At 48.4% G+C, this 20,149-nt stretch overlaps 1 protein-coding gene across 2 annotated transcripts; it reads right to left on the reverse strand.

Annotated features, from left to right (window-relative positions):
- Positions 1-3,875: 3,875 nt before the first annotated feature.
- Positions 3,876-20,054, reverse strand: FAF2 (Fas associated factor family member 2). Of its 2 annotated transcripts, XM_068959616.1 has the most exons (12): positions 19,320-19,447; positions 12,611-12,684; positions 11,960-12,028; positions 11,389-11,523; positions 10,551-10,627; positions 9,171-9,309; positions 7,793-7,878; positions 7,618-7,709; positions 6,707-6,884; positions 5,549-5,720; positions 5,177-5,320; positions 3,882-4,674 (listed from the first exon to the last, which is right to left on the reverse strand). In XM_068959616.1, exons 3-12 carry the CDS (start codon positions 12,005-12,007, stop codon positions 4,492-4,494), a joined length of 1,254 nt encoding a protein of 417 aa, XP_068815717.1. In that variant the 5' UTR covers positions 12,008-12,028; positions 12,611-12,684; positions 19,320-19,447; the 3' UTR covers positions 3,882-4,491. The 2 variants fall into 2 exon arrangements, with proteins under 2 accessions (XP_068815716.1, XP_068815717.1); XM_068959615.1 differs by lacking the exon at positions 12,611-12,684 and having other exon boundaries at positions 3,876-4,674; positions 19,320-20,054.
- Positions 20,055-20,149: the final 95 nt, after the last annotated feature.

Consider the following 20,149-nt stretch of genomic DNA (forward strand, 5'->3'; position numbering starts at 1 on the left):
CGCCCGGCGCCACCGCCGCGCGGCCCGTCGCGCGGCCTCGGGGAGGCGAGGGTGGAGGGGGCCGGCGGTGCGGTGCGGTGCGTGGGGCCCCCCCCTCACCCCCCCCCCCCCCAAAAACCGCGCGCCGTCCCGCCGGCCGAGGCAAGGGAGAAGCCGCCGACCCGCCGCCCGGTTGCAGAAATTCATATCGCCGAGGTTGTTTTGCATGATTAATTAACGAGGAGGAGGGGGGGGAGGAGGGAGGGGGAGGAAAGACGAGCCCTCCCTGAACGGTGCGTGTTGCTGACGCGTGGGAGACTCCGCGAGGACGCCAACCCTATGTAAATGTTCACAAATATGCATGCATGTCTGACCAGCTTGGAACGTGGTATTGGCTACGTCTAGCCAGCTGTGGGGTGAGGGGGGTGGGGTGAGGGGTTTTTGTGCTCAGCTGATACTGCCATGCACTGTACTGCACATGTCCGCAACGCCACAGCAGGACCGTGAGACTTTCAGGGCCGTCGTCCCCGCGGGGCCTGCGCCCCTCCGGGCCGGAGGCGGCGGCCGGGGGCGCCCGCGGCGGCGGCGTGTGCAAGGTGGGGGGGGGTCGGGCCGGGCGCAGCGGGGATCTCCCCGGCGGCCTGGTCGCTCCCCGCGGGGCGGGGGGCAGGTGGCGGTGGTGGCTGTGGGGCGGGTTTTGGGGGGGGGGGGGGTCCAGCCGCCATGCTGGGTGCGAGGCCCTGCACGTGTGTGGGTGGGCCAGGCCAGGCTGGTGCCACCCCCCCCTGCTGCTGCCCCATTGGTCCAAAGGGGGTGCCAATCACAAGGCCGCTGAGGTGCGCCTGCTGCCGATTGGCGGAGGAATGTGCACCCTCTCTGCCAATCGGCGTGCCTCTCCCCACGCACCGGTTGGCTGGTGCTGGTCGCTGCCCAGCCAATTGGGCGTGGGGGATGGCGAGTGCCATGTTGTTATTGGGTGGCTCCCCTTTGCCTCCCTTTCCCAGCCAATCCGGCGGTTGCCCTCCATATAAAACGGCTGGCACAGCGACGCCACAGGCTGTGGGCACGCCATGGCCGTGGCGCTGCTGGCTTTGCCACGCCGCGGGTGCTGGCACCGCTGGGCTCGGTGCCCTCGGGCAGGACCCCGGCCCCCTCCCCGTCCCTCGCTCAGAGACAGATTACCAAAGGAGTCCCCGTGCCGCGCGGCGGCCCAGCCCGCAGCCGGCCTCGCGCCCCCGGAGACGCCCCCTCCCGCCCTCGCGGTGCCCAGGGAGCCAGGAAAGCCTTACGGTCCTTTGACGGCGACTCGAAAGCTCACAGCTCGTGTGCTGCAGAATTTATTCCAATGAGCAGCTAAAGTATCATTTAAAAAAAATACAAAAAAATACAAAAAAAATACTAAAAAACAATTATTTAGGGTGTTTGTGATTGCTGACTGCGCTGTAGATACCACTGTTTACCAATGATTTCCTGTGGTGGGATAGTGGACTGTTTACTGTTCTATTATACCAGTCCCCGGGCCCTCCAGTGGGAACGCCGCGGCCTCCCCGCGGGTCCCTGGAAGGTGCTAGGACGTGTGTTCTGTGTTAGAAAGTTTTTATATATATATATATATATATATATAAATATATATATATAATTTTTTTTGCTCTGTTACTTGCACATTTTACAGTTACCTCATTTTTCCCATGTATGTATTTGAAAAAAGGCTAATATATAGAAAAAAAGGTTCTTAAAGCTCTAAAAGTGTTTGTTTTTTTTCCATTCCATTGGAATCATATTGGTTTTGTAGCATTTAACATAACTAGTATGTTGTATTATATATATGTGTATTATACTGATTGAAATTTTTAACAGATTTGTACTTTTTTTAAAATGAAAGTTGCTAGTTCTGCTTGACCAAGTAGTGCAATCATTATTTTTTTTAATGTTGTGGCTGATTTTGAGAGGGATATTCACTAATAAATGTATGATGTATACCAACACGCTGTGCCCAGCTCTGTCCTTGTGGGGGCTCGATGAGGTGCTGGGGCAGCTGACGTGGGGCCGACGCGGTGGCCGGACGCTTGCAGGCCGGTGTCTGAGTCGGGTGCATCCTTTGGGGCGTTTGGGGCCGTGCTGCCAGGAGTCCCTATAGGGCATCCAGGGCGAGGTGGGTGCTGCTGCGTCTGGCCTGTGTCACCAGCCCCACTGGCAACCTGTGCAGGAAGCAGGACGTGAAAGGACTCTATCTGCCTGCTCCCCACATCCCATAGGCATCCCCTGCTGCGGGCAGTGCGGCCACGCTGGCCCCAGGGGTTGCCAGATGGCCAGGTTTAGCTCCGCCGGGCCTCCTCCTGCAGAGCAGGGCCAGGCGAGCTGCAAGCCAGAGCTGGCTCAGCCCCAGCTCTGTCTCGCCACGTCACTTACTGCTGAGCCCATCATTTCTTACCCTGCCACATCCTCTGGTTTCAGCATCCAACCCCCAATCTGGCCTTAGGTGGTTACAGTACCCCAGGGGCAGAAGAGAAGGGATCAGGACAGCAGATGGTGCCAGAGTTTGGCAAGAGCTAACTGCGGTCCTAGCTTTGGAGATGGCTGAAGGGCTCTGTGATCCAGCAGCACCACAGTGCCCCTCACTCCTGCCCAGTGGTCCTTTGCACAACGTGGCTTGCATTGAGGTGGAAACTTGCCCTGGACATGATCCTGGGGCAGCACCTGTGCCTGGGTGGGTCCATCACCTAGGAAAGCAGCATCCACCTCCCCCGAAGCCCCCCCCCCCCCCCCACCAGGGGAAGAGGTGGTCCTTGCACTTCCCTAGCTGGGTGGGGCACTAGTACAGCCAGGCTGACCCAAAAGGCACCTTCGGCAGCCAGAGGCAGGGTGTTTCAAGCTGAAGGGCTCAGGGTAGTAGTACCCCAAGCACCCTACAGCGCCACGGTCTTTCCAGGCCCCTGCTGACCCAGAAACCCCAGCTTCTGCCTCACCCCCAGGATTGGGGGCAAGCTGGTACCCAGCTGTACTAGCCCAGGTGGTCAGCTAAGGACTCAGCTAGGGCAGCATGCCACCCCACATACACCTAGGGGACAAGGGGGCAGCAGCTCTGGCTCCTCCTGGCTGCTCCAACGCTCCCGGGTCAGGAAGGGAAGAACTCTGCTTTCAGCAGAGAGGGTTCCTCCATCATCCTCCCAAAAGGCCCTGCCCAGCCCTGAAGCTACCATGAAAACAGGTGTTACTGTCAGGAAATGGAAGCAAAGGACTATCTCCTACAGCTTTCTCTCTCCAGCAGGGAGCGCATCCCTTCTCTTTCCTTTATTTCACACAAGCAAATGACGTGCACCAAGTGAAACAACCCTAATTCTCTCTCTGTTCAAAAAGAGATTACTAACAGGGTAGGCAGAAGGGAGGAAAATCTCCCTTTGGCCATGAGGTGAAATTGCAGACAAGCTCTGAACTGGACCCTGAGACACAGGGGCTTCACACGCACAAAGGAACCCTTTTCTAGAGGGTCCTACAGCCACCCTTCTGCACAGGGCACCTTGCATGCCAGGCACTCCTCTCCCTCCCTTTTTCCATCTGTAGTTTTGTCCAGGAGGGTTGGCTCAGCAACAGTTGCACCCTAAGCAAAGGAAAGGTATTCTATGTTCTACCTAAACTCACCTCCTAGAGTCCATACCACAGGTACAGCAGCAACACCAAGGGTGCCTCCTCCCACCCCTATTTGGATAGGCTTCATGTTTGTCTTGCTCCTAGAACTCTATTTCAATAAAGAGCCAGCCCCAAGGCAGGGCAGAGGTTAAACATATCCAGCACCACACTGTGAGCACTGACTTGCTGAAGAGCCGCAGCAGCTGGAACCACATCCCCCGGGCTTGGTTTCAGCAGGGCAACACCACTGGATGTGGCACAGGCAGAAAGCAATTGCACAGACATGCTAGAGGCAGAGTTTATTACACTACGCAGGCTAAGAACCCTGGGCAAGATCCCACACGGGTAAGAATTGAACCAGCTCTTTATCAAAAAAATTAATACTATATAGTCAACCCCATTCTCCTTTGGTCATTACAAAGCAAGAGAAATATTAAAAGAAATGTATTTATACATAGAGGGAAGCTGAAGAAATTCTGTCCAGCCCTCCCCCCTGCCCCACTCCCAACACATTCAGGTGCCCAGTCTTCTGGCTGACTCTCAGGAGCAGCAGAGTATCAAATCTTCACAAGATGTCAGGTTGTCGGAGTTTTATTATTATTGTCAATAAAAGCAATATTTACCGAGAGCTGCCATTCCTGTTCCTCCCCGGGGAGGGTGGAGGGGCAACACCAGCTCCCCTCCCTCTCTGCCCTCCAAGTATAGGGGATGGCTGTGTGCACGGGTGTGTGAGGACGTGCACACACTTCCTCTCGCCAGTGCACACACATAGCACGGCTGGCACAGGCGACATGGTCTCTGATCCCTCGTTTTTATGCAGTCTTAAAAAAAATATCGTATTATAATAATATGAATTTCTTTCCATTTGTGTATTCTGGAAAAGCGTCAATCGTCCGTAAGGTCCTGCACAAAGAGGACTTCCGTGTGGCTGAGTCCGGCCTCCTGCAGCGTGGGTGGGTTGGGCCACTCCTCTGTAGGGAGGCAGGGCAGGACACGGCGAGGAAAGTTGGCCTCAATCTGGAACTTTTCAGGGCTCTCTTTCAAGGAGAACAAGAAGTCATGGATCACCTGGGAAGGAAGCACAGAAATAACTGCCAGCTGGGGGAGCAGTGATACAGCTAGACTGCATCCATAGTATCTCATGGGGGGGCGGGGGGGGAGGGAAGGAATTCCCACAGAATTTGCACCATCACTGCATTATAGATGAGAGCCATTTTCTTAGCATGCATGAAGTGGGACCTGTCACAGAATATTCGGAGAGTCCAGATACTGTTAATGGATTTCCTGTACCCCTATTTAACAGGAAGTAACAGGAGTCCTCACCTTTGGGGAAAATTTCTTCCCTTGTTTTTCTTCCAGTCTTTCTCTTCTCTTCCTGTGTTGGTGGGATTTAGCCCAAAGGCAAAACACACCCTCCTTAGCAGACAGACTTGTTCTTGGGTAAGGCTCTAGGCAAAGGTCACTATTTGGCAAAGCTCAAAGGAGTCAAAGCTTTCCTGAGCCACCTGAAGAATCTCCTACATCTTTCCTTCTCTGTTTGGGAAGCCTGTCAGCTCTGCCCCAAGCTCACCGTCAATGACTGTGTGAAGTGGAATCGCCGCTCCACTCTGGAATCATTAGGCAGCTTGAAAATGATCTTAACGCTCTCAGGGTCATCAGGATGCGGCTCAGGAGGAAGGCATTCAGACTTCCGCTCCTTCTCCTCCTGCAGCGTCTGTAAAGTAATGAGGGAGTGGGAGTAAAGCGTATGCACTGAACTGTTATCTATGCTTATCCCATGCAGCACAGCTGCTCCAGGAGGCTTGGAGGAAGACAGGCAAGCCCCAAACAGGACTAGCAACTCCAGTCTGACCGGAAAACCCCACTGCAGGCACTACTCCTACACACCATGAGCATCCAACAGCACGCGGCAGCTTCTCTGGCAGTCCCGGTTCGCTCTCACCTGTCGCCGTCTCTCCTCTGCTAGTTTCTGCTGCTGCACTTCCTCTTCCTTCTTCTTCTTCCTCTCCCGTTCTTCCTTCTTCTTGCGCTCCTTTTCCTGGTCTGCACGCAAGGATGCCAGATATGCCTCATCCTGCTGCTGCCTCAGAACCTGGGTTTGGTTCCTCTCTTCCCTGCAAAAGTGAGCAGGGGAAGGTCAGGGCTAGCAGGGCCAGAAGTTAAGGCAAGGGACACTGATGGCAGACCTGAGGATGCAGATACAGCCTCAAACGTGCAAGAGCACACACGTTAGCTAGTGCCCCATTTAGAGTGCAGAGGATTGCATATTCCTAAAAGGCAGTCCCTCTACAGTCCCTAGCCCACAGACTGTTTCTTTAAGCTGAGGTTGAGTGGAAACAGCCTGAACACAAAAGATTTCTCACCCAGTGCAGCTTGACTGACTGGACAAATACCATATAAGCAGTGCACAGATTTCTGCCTCACACTTGAGACTCTTCATGGTTTTATTTCCTTCTCATAATTCCTTGTGCGTTTTAAAAGCCACAAGCATCAAAAGCATGTTACTGGATCCCCCACAGAAATCGCAGGGCAGAAAAGGGGAGGACAGAAGCCCAGAAGCTGGCATCCTGCTTTGGACACAGCCTGCACGTCCCCACACTATTATCAGTAACTGAGCTTGTGCTAGCAAGGCACCAACAGCAACACAGCAGCACGTCAAAATTCAGCACACCCAGTCTGAGCAGCACCACTCACTCACCAACTAGCTGCAAACATCAGCTCTCCTCCCGTCTGCAATACCTACGTGCCCACTTAGCTCCTACTGGCTGGCTACATCCAAACTTTACCTGCAAAGCTCCAGTGCGCTAAGGGTTTGTTCCAACTGTGAAAGCTAGAGTAGAGCTGTCACCCTCATCTTTCAGTATCAGGCATATATGGGCAACTCCTCCCTGGCTATATAGTGGCCTGAATTACTGGACCACAACACAGCCTTGTTTACAACAAGGCTCCCACTGTGAAGATGGGCTACCACAGGCTGCGTCACAGAACAGGAGATAGGTGACCCACCTGCCTACATATGGTGTGTCTGGAGGGAGGAAGGGAACAGAGCGGAGCCTACCTTCACAAGGTCAGCATTACTGGAGCTCAGGTCCCAGCATACCTTTCCAGGCGCTCAGACACCAGGTAAGTCTGATTGGCATCCATGATGAACGTCAGTTGATTAATGAGGTCATCAGCCTGGATGAGGCCTTCTAGTCGCCCAACTACCGTCATTCTGCGATCTTTCAGCATAATCACAGCCAGGAATGGGTATGTGTTCTCTCGCAGAGCCTGGGAGACTAGGAGATGGGCACAAGCGTCACCATAACCAGCCCAGTGAGTAAACGTGTCTGCTTAGAAAGCCGTTCTTTCAAGATGTCAATGGCTGGCAGCTGAACTATGAAACCAGAAACGATCCAGATTTAATTCCAGAACTCCAAGCCTCTGTTGCCATAAACCCAGAAAGGTCAAAAGCAGCACAGAAGGCATAAACAGAACTTTGGGAAAAGTCTCCATCTGTAGAAAAACTCTACCGTAAACACTGGAAGACCACATCTTCCAAGGAGACAGAAAGACTGGATGTGGAGTAAAGATGACTGGGAAGAGGGAATAACGCATGTAACAAGTCACTTCTAGCCTCAGGCATAATACAAACCACTGTTAAGGTAACTGCTAATTAGATACTTGTTTCTGCACTCAAGTTTCTAATTCTTGGTATAGACCCACCAACTCCCATTAACAAACCACTGAAAGTAGCTTGAACGTCTGCAAATCGTAAGCAACTAGCATTGCCCAGAAACGTACGCAACAGTTGAGGTTAAGAGCATGACTATTTCCTTAGGATCCAAAACAAGCCCTCTGAGATAACACACAAAACACGGCACATGTTTTTCCCAAGCAGTCCTGCAATCTCTCGTCTGCTTTCACAAAAGCCAGAGCATTCCAAACATGGAAATTCATCAAGGAGTATTTGTCTTGTTCCAGAGACAGGAATCAAGGTAATCGGGTCAAGTCCAGAAGGGACATACTCACCTCTGTATCCCTCTGGTTTATTGGTTGAACAAGCCCAAAAGAGCATCCTAGTGTTTATGAGGGTGATCACCTCAGGTACGCACAGCGTATTGCTAGAGGATGAGAAGAGACCACGTGAACGAGACTGCATTTCAAATGGAAGGCTAACTATTTGGGAAGCTTTGCTCATACCTACCGGCAGAATTCATCAGTATCTTGGTGGTCATCTCCGTGAAGATAAACCAACAGGAAGCGCAGCTCCCGCTTCGCATCGTTCAGTGCCTTGGGCATAAGAGCAAAGAAAGTAAAGTTACAGGGTCTTTAGGCAAAGGGAAAGTGGCACGCACAAGACTTGCGTGAAGCAGCTCAGTGGCATTTACCCAGGACATTACTCTGCCAGTAATGCGGTTTTAATGAAACGGCAATGGAGGACAAGCCTACCAGACCTTCTAACTAAACCGTCATTCAGGAGGGCCACAATAATATGAACGTGCTTTCATTCTGCGGCTTTGGAGAATGCTGAACTCTGATCAAAGCCAGGTACACAACTGTGCAGCTGGACACCCCTTCCGCCTACCTCCCCACCACACACAGCTGGCACTACGAACCCTCCTTCATCCCTCAGACTTGCAGCAGGCAAGGCTTAACTTTCCACTCTACCCTGTACAGGATGCAGTCTTCAGACCACAACTAATGAACACGCTACTAAAAAGTCAACTCAATAATGCTACAGGCCTGGACAAAACACTTCTTTATCTACAATCTCTGGATTCCACCCGCCCAAGAACATTTCTTAACAAGGCCACAGGATAAGCGTACAATAGGCTCCCTGTTTAACCGGCAGTGAGTTTTGGTAGCCTAACCATTCAGTGGCGATTTAAGTTTAGATTCCAGGCAAGACAGTTCTGGAGGCGGCAAGCTCCACCACTGTGGAGCGCACTGCGGATACAGACTCCACATTCTTCTCTGGCATTCAAGGAGCAGCACTGATCCAACTGTCTGCTAGAACGCACTGCAAGAGGCCCTTCTTTTGGCTAGGCTGAAAGAGGCTGCAGGAGAGGCAGTACCTACTGGGATGTCCCTCTTTTACAGAGAACGTTATCAACCCAAATCTAGCATATGGGACCCTCACGTCCCTTAATTTCCTCAGTGACTCTCACTGTAAATGTTGAGGTCTTGGACCAAATTCTGGAGCAGCATTATGATACAAGCCCAGGTAGTCAATTCAAATTTGGTGAGCAGAAGGACAGACTTTGGCACACCACATCAGTTTATAAAAACAAAGGCAGGATTACAAAGAATAGCTGCTGGCTACAAAGCCATACAGACGGTCGAGGAACAGTCAGAGCAGCTTTGCTTTCCAATTTTGTAGGTCTGGCACGTCATCAAGCCTGACAGACACTGGTTTTCTAATACACTTGTTCACTAGATCTCCATTACCCTGTTACAGAGTTTGGAGACAAACGCTGGGCTTTTAGATGAAAAGTGGTTTTGCCATGTAGGCCCTGATACCATCTGGCAGAATTCCCACTCTCCATCTCATCAATATCTATGCACCAACATGTGACACTGACCTGGCTGTAAGTTCCCTGGTAGAAGACAGGGTGTATCCTCCCATATTTTTCCTCAAACATATGAATAAACGAAATAATGTCACCCACTGGGTCAGTGACCCGACTACGAGGATCAGGGCGTATAAAACGCAGAGCAAACCTAGGAAGGAAGCAAAGGACACTGGAAATTCAGCTTACTAGACTTTCTGAAGAACGTGTTTTCTTTTCTGCAAATAGTCACCGGCATTCACAAGACAGGAAAAAAAAAACGTCACAGCTGAGTCCCTTGAACATTTACAATTACAACCTAAACTGCCACCTGCTCCAAACTGATATCACAACTAGAGAAAGACCCAGTCACATATCTCTTGTCAGACCTCAGCAAGTACCTGCATTCTCTGAATACTACTGTATGATTAACAGTTTCAGCTTCTGAAGTACCAGGCATAGGCCACACCAACCATGAGGTTTGAGGAAATAGGTCAAACACCGGCTGTTAAAAGTCAGAGTTCTGTCCAGATTAACTTTGACAGCTGCATTTCTGCTTTCACACAATTCTAGCGTGTAAAGAGCTGCAGGAAGAGGACGCTGCACTAGGAATCAAATAAGTAGAGAGAAAAGAAACAACTGTTCTCAATGCTGAAAAAAACTATAGTTTAAGGCAAGCATCAGCCTTGTTTTGGTTTCAGTTACGCATAAAAAAGGGTTATACTGCACTTTGGAAAAGCCTTTAAGGAGGGAAAAAAGTAACAATAGAGGAACTGCCAAGACAACACAGATGGCAGGACTGCTGGAGATTTACCACTTTTCAACTTTCCCTTTTCTCTCTTTGAATTACAGGAGTGGTCAAGATGAACTAGGCCTTCGGGGCAGCAAAGGTGGAAGATGCAAAAGACACCAAGAAGGGGGAAAAGCAAATGTATTTACAGTTTGAGTTTTGCCAAGTAATATACTACACATTTTCCTTCTGTTTCTTTTCTCATCTCATCTACTGTATTCTAAAGCAAAGACTGAAGCAGGTGAACACAGAGCCTAACCCAATGGCACAAGATTCTGACCAGGTTGTGCATTTCTCCAAGAATATTCATAAAATTCATATTGCTTTGTGCATCCCCTTTGTCTGGCATTCACAAACTGTAAAGCCATCTTGATTTAGAATTCCAGTTAAATATTTATAAAGCTGTAAGGCACTTTTCTCTGCAATAAGGTTTATTTCTTACTAAACAGTGTAGGAACTTTACAAGGCAACACAAAGCCACACGAGCAAATACAGGGAAAGACAGATATGTCGTTAGACTGAACAAAAAGATCCAAGTGACAGAAGTACAGCCACCTCTAAGCTAAATTGTGCCTTCATGCAATCAATACATAAGAGAACAGCACATACCAGAAAATACTTACCTAAATATGTCAAGTAACGTGTAATAGGTAAATCGGAATGGAAGCATTATCAAGTAGTAACCCCATCCTAACAGACCCTGCAATTATAAACAAAGAGTTAGAACAGTCTCTACCCCAGAAACAAACCTGCTAAAGCAAGCGCGTCCATCAGTAAACACACATATGTGAAAGTAATTAGCCCTCTAACCCACCACCACAAAAAAAAAAAAAAACAACCCTCAGCAACAGGTCATGATTTTGGACAAGTCGAATCAAATTTAAGTGACTGACGTGGTTCACTCCAGGAATTCAACATGACATTTTTGAGAACTGGTGTCAGTGACTACTTCAAAGAGCAATGCTTTTGTTCTCTGCTCTAATTTTCTTAGCTGTATAATGGGATTAATAGCACCGAGTCTTGCAAGGACTCGGGCAAATTTGTTCGTAAACTGATAATGCAAGTAGTTTAATCTGTACTGACGTTAACATATGTTATTTGTGTATGCCAACAAAACAGCTCTTCAAGGGTTTTAACAAGAAAAGAAGATTGCTACTCTGCACGAAAGAGGAGACAGTCCTTCATTCCAGCTGAATTGATCAACAACTCTTACTACAGCACAGCAAGATGCTGTATGACAAAAGAGTTGTCATGTATTGTGAATTACACCAGGGAGAAAAATATCCAAAATAAAAATAGAGGCTGAAGGAACAGTTCCACATTTTGTTTTCAAGAAGATAAAATGTTTAGAAAGGAGGTAACCGCACACAAAGGAAACACTTCCTTTCCCTGCTGGCATGTTTTGTTGTTCGCAGAAATCACTCAAGAAACATGACAGAAATCAACTGTACGATAACTTGCCCTTGGCTGTGGCCTTGATACAACATAGCTGTAGATCCTGTGGTCGGCTGTATTGACTTGCAACGGCCGAGACGGAGGTGGATTAAAGACACTCGGGACACCTTCTTGCTCGTTCAGTCGGTCCTGTACAGCTGCCTATGATGCAAGAACAAGTAAAGGAACGCTTCAGACATTTAAGGAGGGCAGAAAACATCTTTGTTGTACTTTCAACACTAACAGTAGGTATCAATTGTCCACAGACTCAAAGCACCCGATAAACACAACTCATTACAATACACTGTAAACACCAATACTCATTTCTATACAGAAAAATCTTTTTCAAGGCACTCTGCATGTATCCACCATGAGAACTTAAATAGTGTGTCAAGCAAACGTTCACAGCCTTAAATTCTGCTGCATGTTTCTGAAACCAGCTCTCTATCAATACACCAAGATGTTCTTATAAGAAACTGCTAGGGTAAATACACAGGTTAACCGTTTAAATCTTACTGCAGGAACGCTCTCCTCCCCCCGCCAACTCAGTTTAATCCACATACTTGGGAACAGCCAAGAAGCTAATTTTAAACAATACCTCTATGTTCCAGTTGTGCTGCTCCAGTGTGTGACGACATTGGTCCATGGACTCTATGCCAGTCAAGTCCTAAAGAAGGGGATAAGAGTGAGTGAGTGCCAGGGAAGCACTGTTTTTACAGTTCCGTGCAACACTTGAGCACAGACAGGAGTTACTGCAATACAACGTCAAAAAGCAAGGCTCCTCTCTAAAGCTCTCTACTCTCAGTTCAGAACAGAACAGCTGGAGCTACTGTACCCGAGCCAATCCAAATCCACAAACACACAGGAAAGTGGCTGAATTCAAACAGGCCTTTGCACTCTTCCAACATCAGTCAATCTTCAGTGTGGGAGGTCTGTAACTAGAATTGCATTCAGTGCAGTCAAGAGGGCTATCAGATGATTTTGCCTATGAGTTTCACTCTGGAAGGCTACAGCAGACAGAGACACTCAAAAATGTCTCCTCAAAGCACCCCCCTTAAATAGCTCAGGTAAAGCATTTCTGAAATCTTACAACCACCATTACTTCATTCACTGAAAGTATAAACAGAGATTAAAAACAAAACAAGCCAAATGCCACTGAAGTGTCTTCCAGCTTCACGGGAGATGCTGTAGTAAGAAGTCCAATCCAAACTAGGCAGCACCTTCAACAGAAAACGTAATTCAAACTCACCCATAGACTTCAGTCTCTGGGCTCTCAATTCAACATTTGGGAAGGCACATTTTAACCCTCTGCCATCAGAGCTTCTGCACAAGAGAGCAAATGAGAGAGTATTTGCTATTAACAAGATGCTAAGGCGGCATCTCTTAAATGGAGATGAATCTTCACTGAAGTGAACAGTCCTGTCACCGGGCCAAAGAAATACGTCTCTCTAAACACCACTCATTGTAAGATCTTTCAGCAGACATTTCAGGACTGCATACTGCACCCATCACCACAAAGCCCAAGCATGCACTTTTATGGGAAAGCATAAAGCCGCAAATGTGCTGCTGCTAACCTTTTAACAACAACCACTTGAACCAGTCAGTGAAAGTTATGTTCATCACAGGTGACACCATTAACAATGCCAGCAACTTTGAAGGAAATAGAACTAATGCTAGGCCTAGTTTTATTTTAATATATAAAAAAAGTAAAGTTTTTTCCACTGAGTATCAGAAAGCCAAGAAAACAGTTACATTTTCAGAAACAATTTAATCTAGATACAAGATGGTGGAAGGAACGATAGGATTCACTTAATTGTCACATGCAATATAACAGATCCAATGAAAAAAACGCACCTGTGATGTAAGAATATTGGCGAAACACGAAAACTTCTCTAGCAAAGTAATTTGTGACAAGGCAACTCCAGAGACAAGGCTTCTTGTTCTGACCTGATGGACTTCTCTCCAGACACCTGCTAGGTTATGAATTTGTCTCTGGCTAGGTGGTTTAATACTAAAACAGGAGGGTCCATCTCCCTCAGCGGCTCAGGGATTGGAACTGAGAAATCAAATAGATGCTTTCCTTGAGCCACACGTGCCTATATGGGTTGCTACATGTCACGACAGGTGAAGCCTGCTGCGCTGCAGAAGTTAGGTTAACTAGACTACCCAAGAGCCTTGCCTGTTCTTTGACTGCCAGTTCTAGGGACTCTTTTATGCAGCACTTGAGAAGTTCCGGGCCTTGCAGGAGCTCAGCAAAGACCTGGGAACCTTTGCTCCCTGCATCTGCCACACAATATAGCACAGCTTTTCTGCAGGAGGCAGCTTGCGATGATTAGAACATAGCACTAACTTGATATAAATCCTTTTGGGCAACCTCTATTACACCTTTTGCTCCAGTCCATTGTTAGCACTCCCATTCAATTTTGCTTGCCATCTCCCTCGATTTCTTGTCTCATTTAAAAGATTGTCAGGCTGTCCTGATAAGTTTTGCTCGACAAGAATTAGTTGACCATTTTGGAACACACTGAATTGGGATTTTAGTTGCTGTACTGGAGAAGGATGGTACATCTGCTCCGCTCCCTCCTCACAGCCTGCCCCCCCCCCCCCCAATTCAAATGTTCCACATGCTATTTCCTCTCTGAAGTCACTCCATGGACAAACGCCTTATTCAATATCTGAGTTCAATTCTGCTGCTTTTGAGCACTTGATTTCTTCCCCAAGAAGTCGCCTCAAATTTCTACCCTCTCCCCAGTCTACTGGGCAAGAATCACTGCTCCAATCTGCAGCACAGAATTGGACTCTTCAAAGCGTTACTGAGATTAACTTGGTTGATTGTAGCCATTTAATAGAAAGAGCTTCAGTCACTGCCCAATGGTGCATAAATATTTATTAACCAGTAAGCCTGCAGCAGACATTGCATTGGAACGCTCTACTTCACTAAGCTTCATTTCCTCTATGAAATTCATCTGAACTTAGCTTTTGCTGCCAGAATACTTTAGCTTTACAGTCAGATTCACGATTAGCATTTTAGCTTATGGATCTTACAAGATTCACGAAGTAAAATTCTGGTTTTGTAGTCTGATTTTTTTTTAACCCCAAACTCCTACAGAAAACCCTTAATTGTCTTCTTAAAAGGACATCTTTTAGAAGGCATCTGTGATTTGTTTAATCATTTGATTTTACCATGGAGTCTTACATCTTTGAAATACATGCATTGTAAGTCTTCTGATCTGGGGTGTTCCACAACACCCCAGAAATTCTGCTGGCGTTTGCAAATTTAAATAATTCAGAAGCTCATTCACACCTTTGTCTCTAAAGATAAGAATTATTGCTAGGCACTATTAACAGGGCTTTATGACTGAACACACTCGCCTTTTTAAATTATGCAAAATGCAGTAGCAGTTTTAGGTCAGGAAGCAGCCAAAGTAACAGTGGTATGTAACTATCAACAAGCGTTTAATGAATACTGAATGTCTGCAGTACTTGCGAGAGCTACTGAGCTTCACAGAGACAGAGTACATGTTGGCTAACTTCACTGTTTCGACCACCGTTACACAGTGACGAGTACAGTGTTTGTCAGATCTCACGCTCTTCTATAAAGGCACTTTTCAGTGTAGAAATTTACACTTTCCTTAGTATCTTGATACAGTTGCTCTCAACAATGGAAACAGTAAAAACAAACCACCCAGATGCCAGATAGAAACACTACAGTTCCCAGATGTTCTGAAAGACATCTATATCTTCAGAATAACTTGCAGTCAATGTAAGGAGCAGCACAAAGACAGTTCAACTGTCAGTTTAAATGATACTTCATGGTAAAAGCAGATATTGTTCATTATCACTCTCAACAACTACTTACACCGTTATCCCAGCACCTTCTGTGATTACTACTTCACCTTAGTCACAGAAACAGGTTAGAAACTTGAAGCAACACAGCATTCCCACCTTCCAATCTGCAGCATTTCTAGTGGATCTTGTGGCTATTCTGCCAATTGCATTATTCATACACAAGACAAATGAGCATATTCTTAATTTCTCTAAGGTTAACAGAATAAACAGCATCTTCAAACCACGAACTAATAGTTTCCGGCTCACTTTCAGTTGCTAGTTACACGCCTCAGAGTTCACATCTTACATTGACGCAGTAAATAATAAAACGATGAGGCCCATCGTAGAGAAAAACAAAGCTAATTCCAGTAAGCTAGCACGCTCTTAAATGGAAGCCTCCAAACAAACGCAGGTCCAAACTGAAATTTGGGGATAACAATCTTTAGAAAACAAAACATTAAGCACACAAAAGCCAGAAATATTCAGCATTGCCTTCTCAAACACTGTTCTTAAAGCAGAGCACCTTCCAAAAACGTACTGAAGTTCCTTTTAGATACAATTTTTTTTTAATCTCTCGCCTCTGAGAGGCTGCTTACAATGCTGAAGCCTTCTTAATACTGAAGTAGTGGAAAGTGCAATTCCACATTTTCAAAGCCAAAGGAACACCCTCGAGTGGACAAAGTTTGTAAACTGAACTTAGGAAATTGTTCCCTCTCCAGATATGAGCATGTGTTGAAACAGCATAAGAGATGCAAATCCACACGAATATAACGGGCGCTGTTCTTAATTCCAAACCTACTGCCAAATTCCAGAGAATTACGTTTCCAAGGGTAAAGAACATCTGACTTCGGGGTGGGGGGTTAGGAGAGAAAAAGAAAAATACTTTACCGCTAGTTTCTCTTTGCATGTCATAGCAAATGCATTCATGAGGGTTTTTGATCGATATGCAGTACACTAAGTAGAAAAGCTGTTTGGAGTGCCTTATGTCCTCCAACCTCTTTCACTGCGGATGTTTTCTGCCTTGAGCGTTCTGTTTTCCCCAGCTGAAGTCAGAAACGGTATCAGGAGTACTAACTTCTCTTCCCTTTTGCAAGCAACATCGCATTGCTTTAGATTAGCATATTCTAACTACAATAGACACCAGCCCAAATGTAATGGGCACAGATCAGTAACGAGATCATGCAAAAGCTGCTTTGCTGTGTCTTCCATCTTCCAAATGGAATCACATCTCCACAGCTTTCTTAAGCTATTCACATCCAGTTTTTCCCTACAGATGTCAGGCAGCCAAGCCTTGACAGATGAAAAATTTAAGTGCTTTTGCTCATTTATATTAGCCAATGCCTCAGCAGTAAATGGGAGGCTGAAAGCATGCAGGAGTGCCTTTGTTGCTTTTATTCCAATTACCTCTCCATATTGGTACTCTGCCCCCCCCCCGCCATTAACCTACCACACCAGGCTGGTAGATAATGGTCCTATTCCAGCCCTCTGTGTAGGAAAATAGCTACCACGTTTACAGTTTTGCCAGCAGAGCTGTTCACATGAGCATTCCCAAACATGTCAGGCAAACATCAGCAGGATTAATGCAGAGCATTTATTTAAACTGTACAGTAACCTAGCGGACTTGGGGCAGGAACAGGATAGCAGGCCTTCACAACTCCACCTGGGAAGCAGCCATTTCCAGCAGAGGCAGGATAAACAGTCAAGGACAATGGCATCTTCAACCAGAACAGCTGTTTACTGGGTGAATGCCAGTCTACAGCTCTAGCTCCATCTTTTTGTGTTTCATTCTCTATTTAACTAAAACACCGTTGAGAATAGCAATAGCAGAAAGTTCTTATCTTAGTTATCCACACTGTCCTCCCTCCTAATCTATTCTCCCACTTTATTTACATTGTAGTGGTATGACTTCTGTGGAAACACAATGCTTTGTGGCTGCAGAATATTGCAAAAATTACTTTTTATGATGGTGTGTCACAATGAAAGCGTAAAGCAACCTTAGAAAGCATACAAGAAGCGCCCCCTGCCAAGAGGGTGAGAATCCCTGGAAGGTTTGCAGTTTTCCAACTGTAAGTGTGCTCTGCAACAATAGCAATGTACAGATGACTTTAGCAAGACATAAGTCTTCTCCAAGCGCATGCTATTTAAAAGAATCCAGAGTTTCTCAGAGAGCTAAAGGAAACAAAAGCTGTTCCAGATGGACTGATTTACTCTCGTTCCAGCACAACAAGCAGGACCGCATGCCCGAGCCCTTCCAGCCAGGTATAAAGATAACACAGGAGATGGACATCACCAGTGAAGTAGGTCCTTAGCACAACCCTGGTGAAATGCTAATCCTGTGTACCCTAGGCTGTACATGAATGAGAGGATCCTGGTATTGAAGCCTTCTAGATTCTCTCTTTCATATCAAGCTCTGGACAACAGCTGTCTTAACCTTAAAGCTTCTCCCTTTTTCTAAGGGACTTCTTCCTCTGCCCTCTCCCTCCATTTCAAACTAGAGCTCACAAGAAAGCTGGACTAACACATACAGCCCTCCTTTTGAGTCCTTCTCCCTCCTTTCTCAGGAGCCTCCAGCGCCCTAGCCTGCTACTCACAGCAGTAACAGAGGTAGCATTAGGAAACAGACACAATTCCATACAGTTTCACTGCTGCCCACAGGGCTTTGAAAATAGCAGCAGTGAAACTAATAAGTGCAGCTGATCCTATCTATCCAGATTCAGCAGATGACTAAGTACTGCGATATCTAACATTGAGGAAAATAGACCCAAAAGTCGATTTTTACATATACGTTAGCAATAATATGCAGCACAAGTCAGCGTCTTGAAGCTCACACACTTACCAGGAAAACAGTAGCACTGGGAAAGAAATTGTTAAAGCTATTCATGAACATTTGACTGTAAATTAAAACTGCCCAATCAGCTTAATTTGCAGTATACATTCAGATGTCGTATCAGCAAGAAGTCAACCATGGAGAAACGCTGCAGTGTATTACTTCAGGAGATGGTTGAATCCCCTTGTTCAGAGGTGTCAAATAGAAAGGCTAGGCAAATATCTGTCTGAAATGACCTAGCTCAGTAGTAGGAGGCAGGACTGGATGCTTTTGAAATACCTCTAAGCTCTGTAATTCTACAGTTATATTGCATCAAAAAAAGCAAAGCATGTTCTTAAGATAAACTGAACATGAAGGAACAAAAATTAAACAAAACTCTTGAAAGAAAAGATTACTTTTGTTGCAGGAAAAAAAAGTCCAAGAAAGTCTCTGCAATGCCCTACAATTCAAAAACAAACCCAAGACACCTGACCACAATTTTCATTCATCAGTAATAGTTTAATTACCTTTCACCGAGCAGCCCAAAGTATTTCAACTCTGACTGCAGCACACTTTTCTAATAAGAAAAATCTGCATTTTTTTTTAAATTATCTGACTGCTGCACAGCCCCATGGACTTGGCAAACCAAAGGTTACGTCACCCAGCCCATGCTATGCAGCAGATAGCAAGATTAGATCATTACTAGCCCCAGTGGCCTTCCCCCAACAGCTATTACCCAACCTTGAGGGTTAGGAACAATTTTGTGAGAAACCGCATTGTATAGAAACCCGCTGGCCAGTCCTCCTCACATAACAGGAAGGGTTTTCCTTTCACCAGTAACAACAAGGGGAATTTTTCACACTAGATAATTAAAATGGCTGGAACAGACCGAGAAGTTTCCCCTACGCAGAGGTAATGGGGTTTATTCACCAGTCGCTTCCTGCCTTCCGAATTAACGTTGACAGGCACCATTCCTCATGAAATGCCAGGAGCACGCAGAGCGCCGACTGACCCTCAGCGAGGCGGGCGGCGGCCCGGGGCAGCCCGAGCAGTGCCAGCCCCGCACCGGCGGGACCCCCACGCCAGTGGGGGCCGTGCCCTACCAGGAAGCGGCCCCCTCGCCCCCACCCGGGCCAGACCTACAGGACTCTCCTCCCCCGCCCCTCTCCCACACGGGCCCGCTCCGGGCGGGGCCTGCAGCGGCTCTCCGGGCGCCCCGTGCCCCCCGGCCCGCGGCAGGCCAGCAGGACCCCAGCCCCGCAGGCTAGCCCAGCCGCCCCGCCGCTGCCTCCCGGCGCGGCCCGGTGCCCCCCCGGCGCGGCACCTGGAACTGCAGCAGCTTCTCGGTCTGCTCCGCCGTCAGCTCCCGCTCCTCAGGCGCCGCCATCTTCCTGCCGCCTCTGACCCGCCGCTCCGTCACTCTCCGGAAGTGACGTCGCCCACCAGCACTTCCGCCCCGGCTCTCCTGGCACGCGCGCCCGCGCAGGCGCGACTGGCGAGCCAACGGCCGCTTACTCGGCCACAGCCGGAAATACTCGGCCGCGTTCCGGAGATGGCCGAAACGCTCTCGGAGACCGCCGGAGATGCCCGAACCGCGTCCGAAGGGCTCGCAGGCCCGACCCGCTCGGGCGCTCCCGATTGGCACACGAAGAGTTCCGAAAGCCGCTCGGGCATTTCCGGACACGGCCGAGGGCGGCGGCCGCCTCAGGCCTGCTCCGTGGCTGTGCCCAGGGCTGGCGGCCGCGGGTCGCCGGGGGAGGCGGGGGGACCGTGGCAGAACTCGCAGGCCGGAGCCCACGCGGCGCTGGCTTGTCGGCCAGTCACCGAGGTGGTCCCGCAGCCGCCGGCGGGTGTTGTCCAAGCACCTCCAGTTCTCTGAGGACCCCCACCCACAGGCAACGGCCCCACCCAAGATGGCGGACGAGGGGGGGGTCCCCAGCCAAGATGGCGGAGGCGGAGGGCGCCCTCTGCGCCGTCCCGCCAGCTCCAGGGCCGCGGTGGAGCCCGGCCCCGCGTTCAAAATGAAAAGGGCTAAAAGCGAGCACGTGGCTAGGGCCGATGCAGCCACGGGCGGCGGGGGGGGGGGGAGTGGGGCGACCCGGAGAGCCCGCGCCCCAGTGCCCGGCCGTAGGGGCCGCGCCGGGACCGCGTCAG

The sequence above is a fragment of the Struthio camelus genome, chromosome 13 (assembly GCF_040807025.1).
Source record: "Struthio camelus isolate bStrCam1 chromosome 13, bStrCam1.hap1, whole genome shotgun sequence".
In the NCBI taxonomy this organism is placed as follows: domain Eukaryota; kingdom Metazoa; phylum Chordata; class Aves; order Struthioniformes; family Struthionidae; genus Struthio; species Struthio camelus.

Bases quoted from the DNA above. Each gene is read 5' to 3' on its own strand.
- FAF2 (XM_068959615.1), bottom strand. From the start codon at position 19,382: ATGGCGGCGCCTGAGGAGCGGGAGCTGACGGCGGAGCAGACCGAGAAG. The intron at 5,321-5,548 runs GTGAGAGCGAAC...ATTACTTTACAG, and splicing joins CAGAGGAGAGACGGCGACAG to ACGCTGCAGGAGGAGAAGGA. The intron at 4,675-5,176 runs GTGAGCTTGGGG...CTTCCTTCCCAG, and splicing joins ACTTCACACAGTCATTGACG to GTGATCCATGACTTCTTGTT.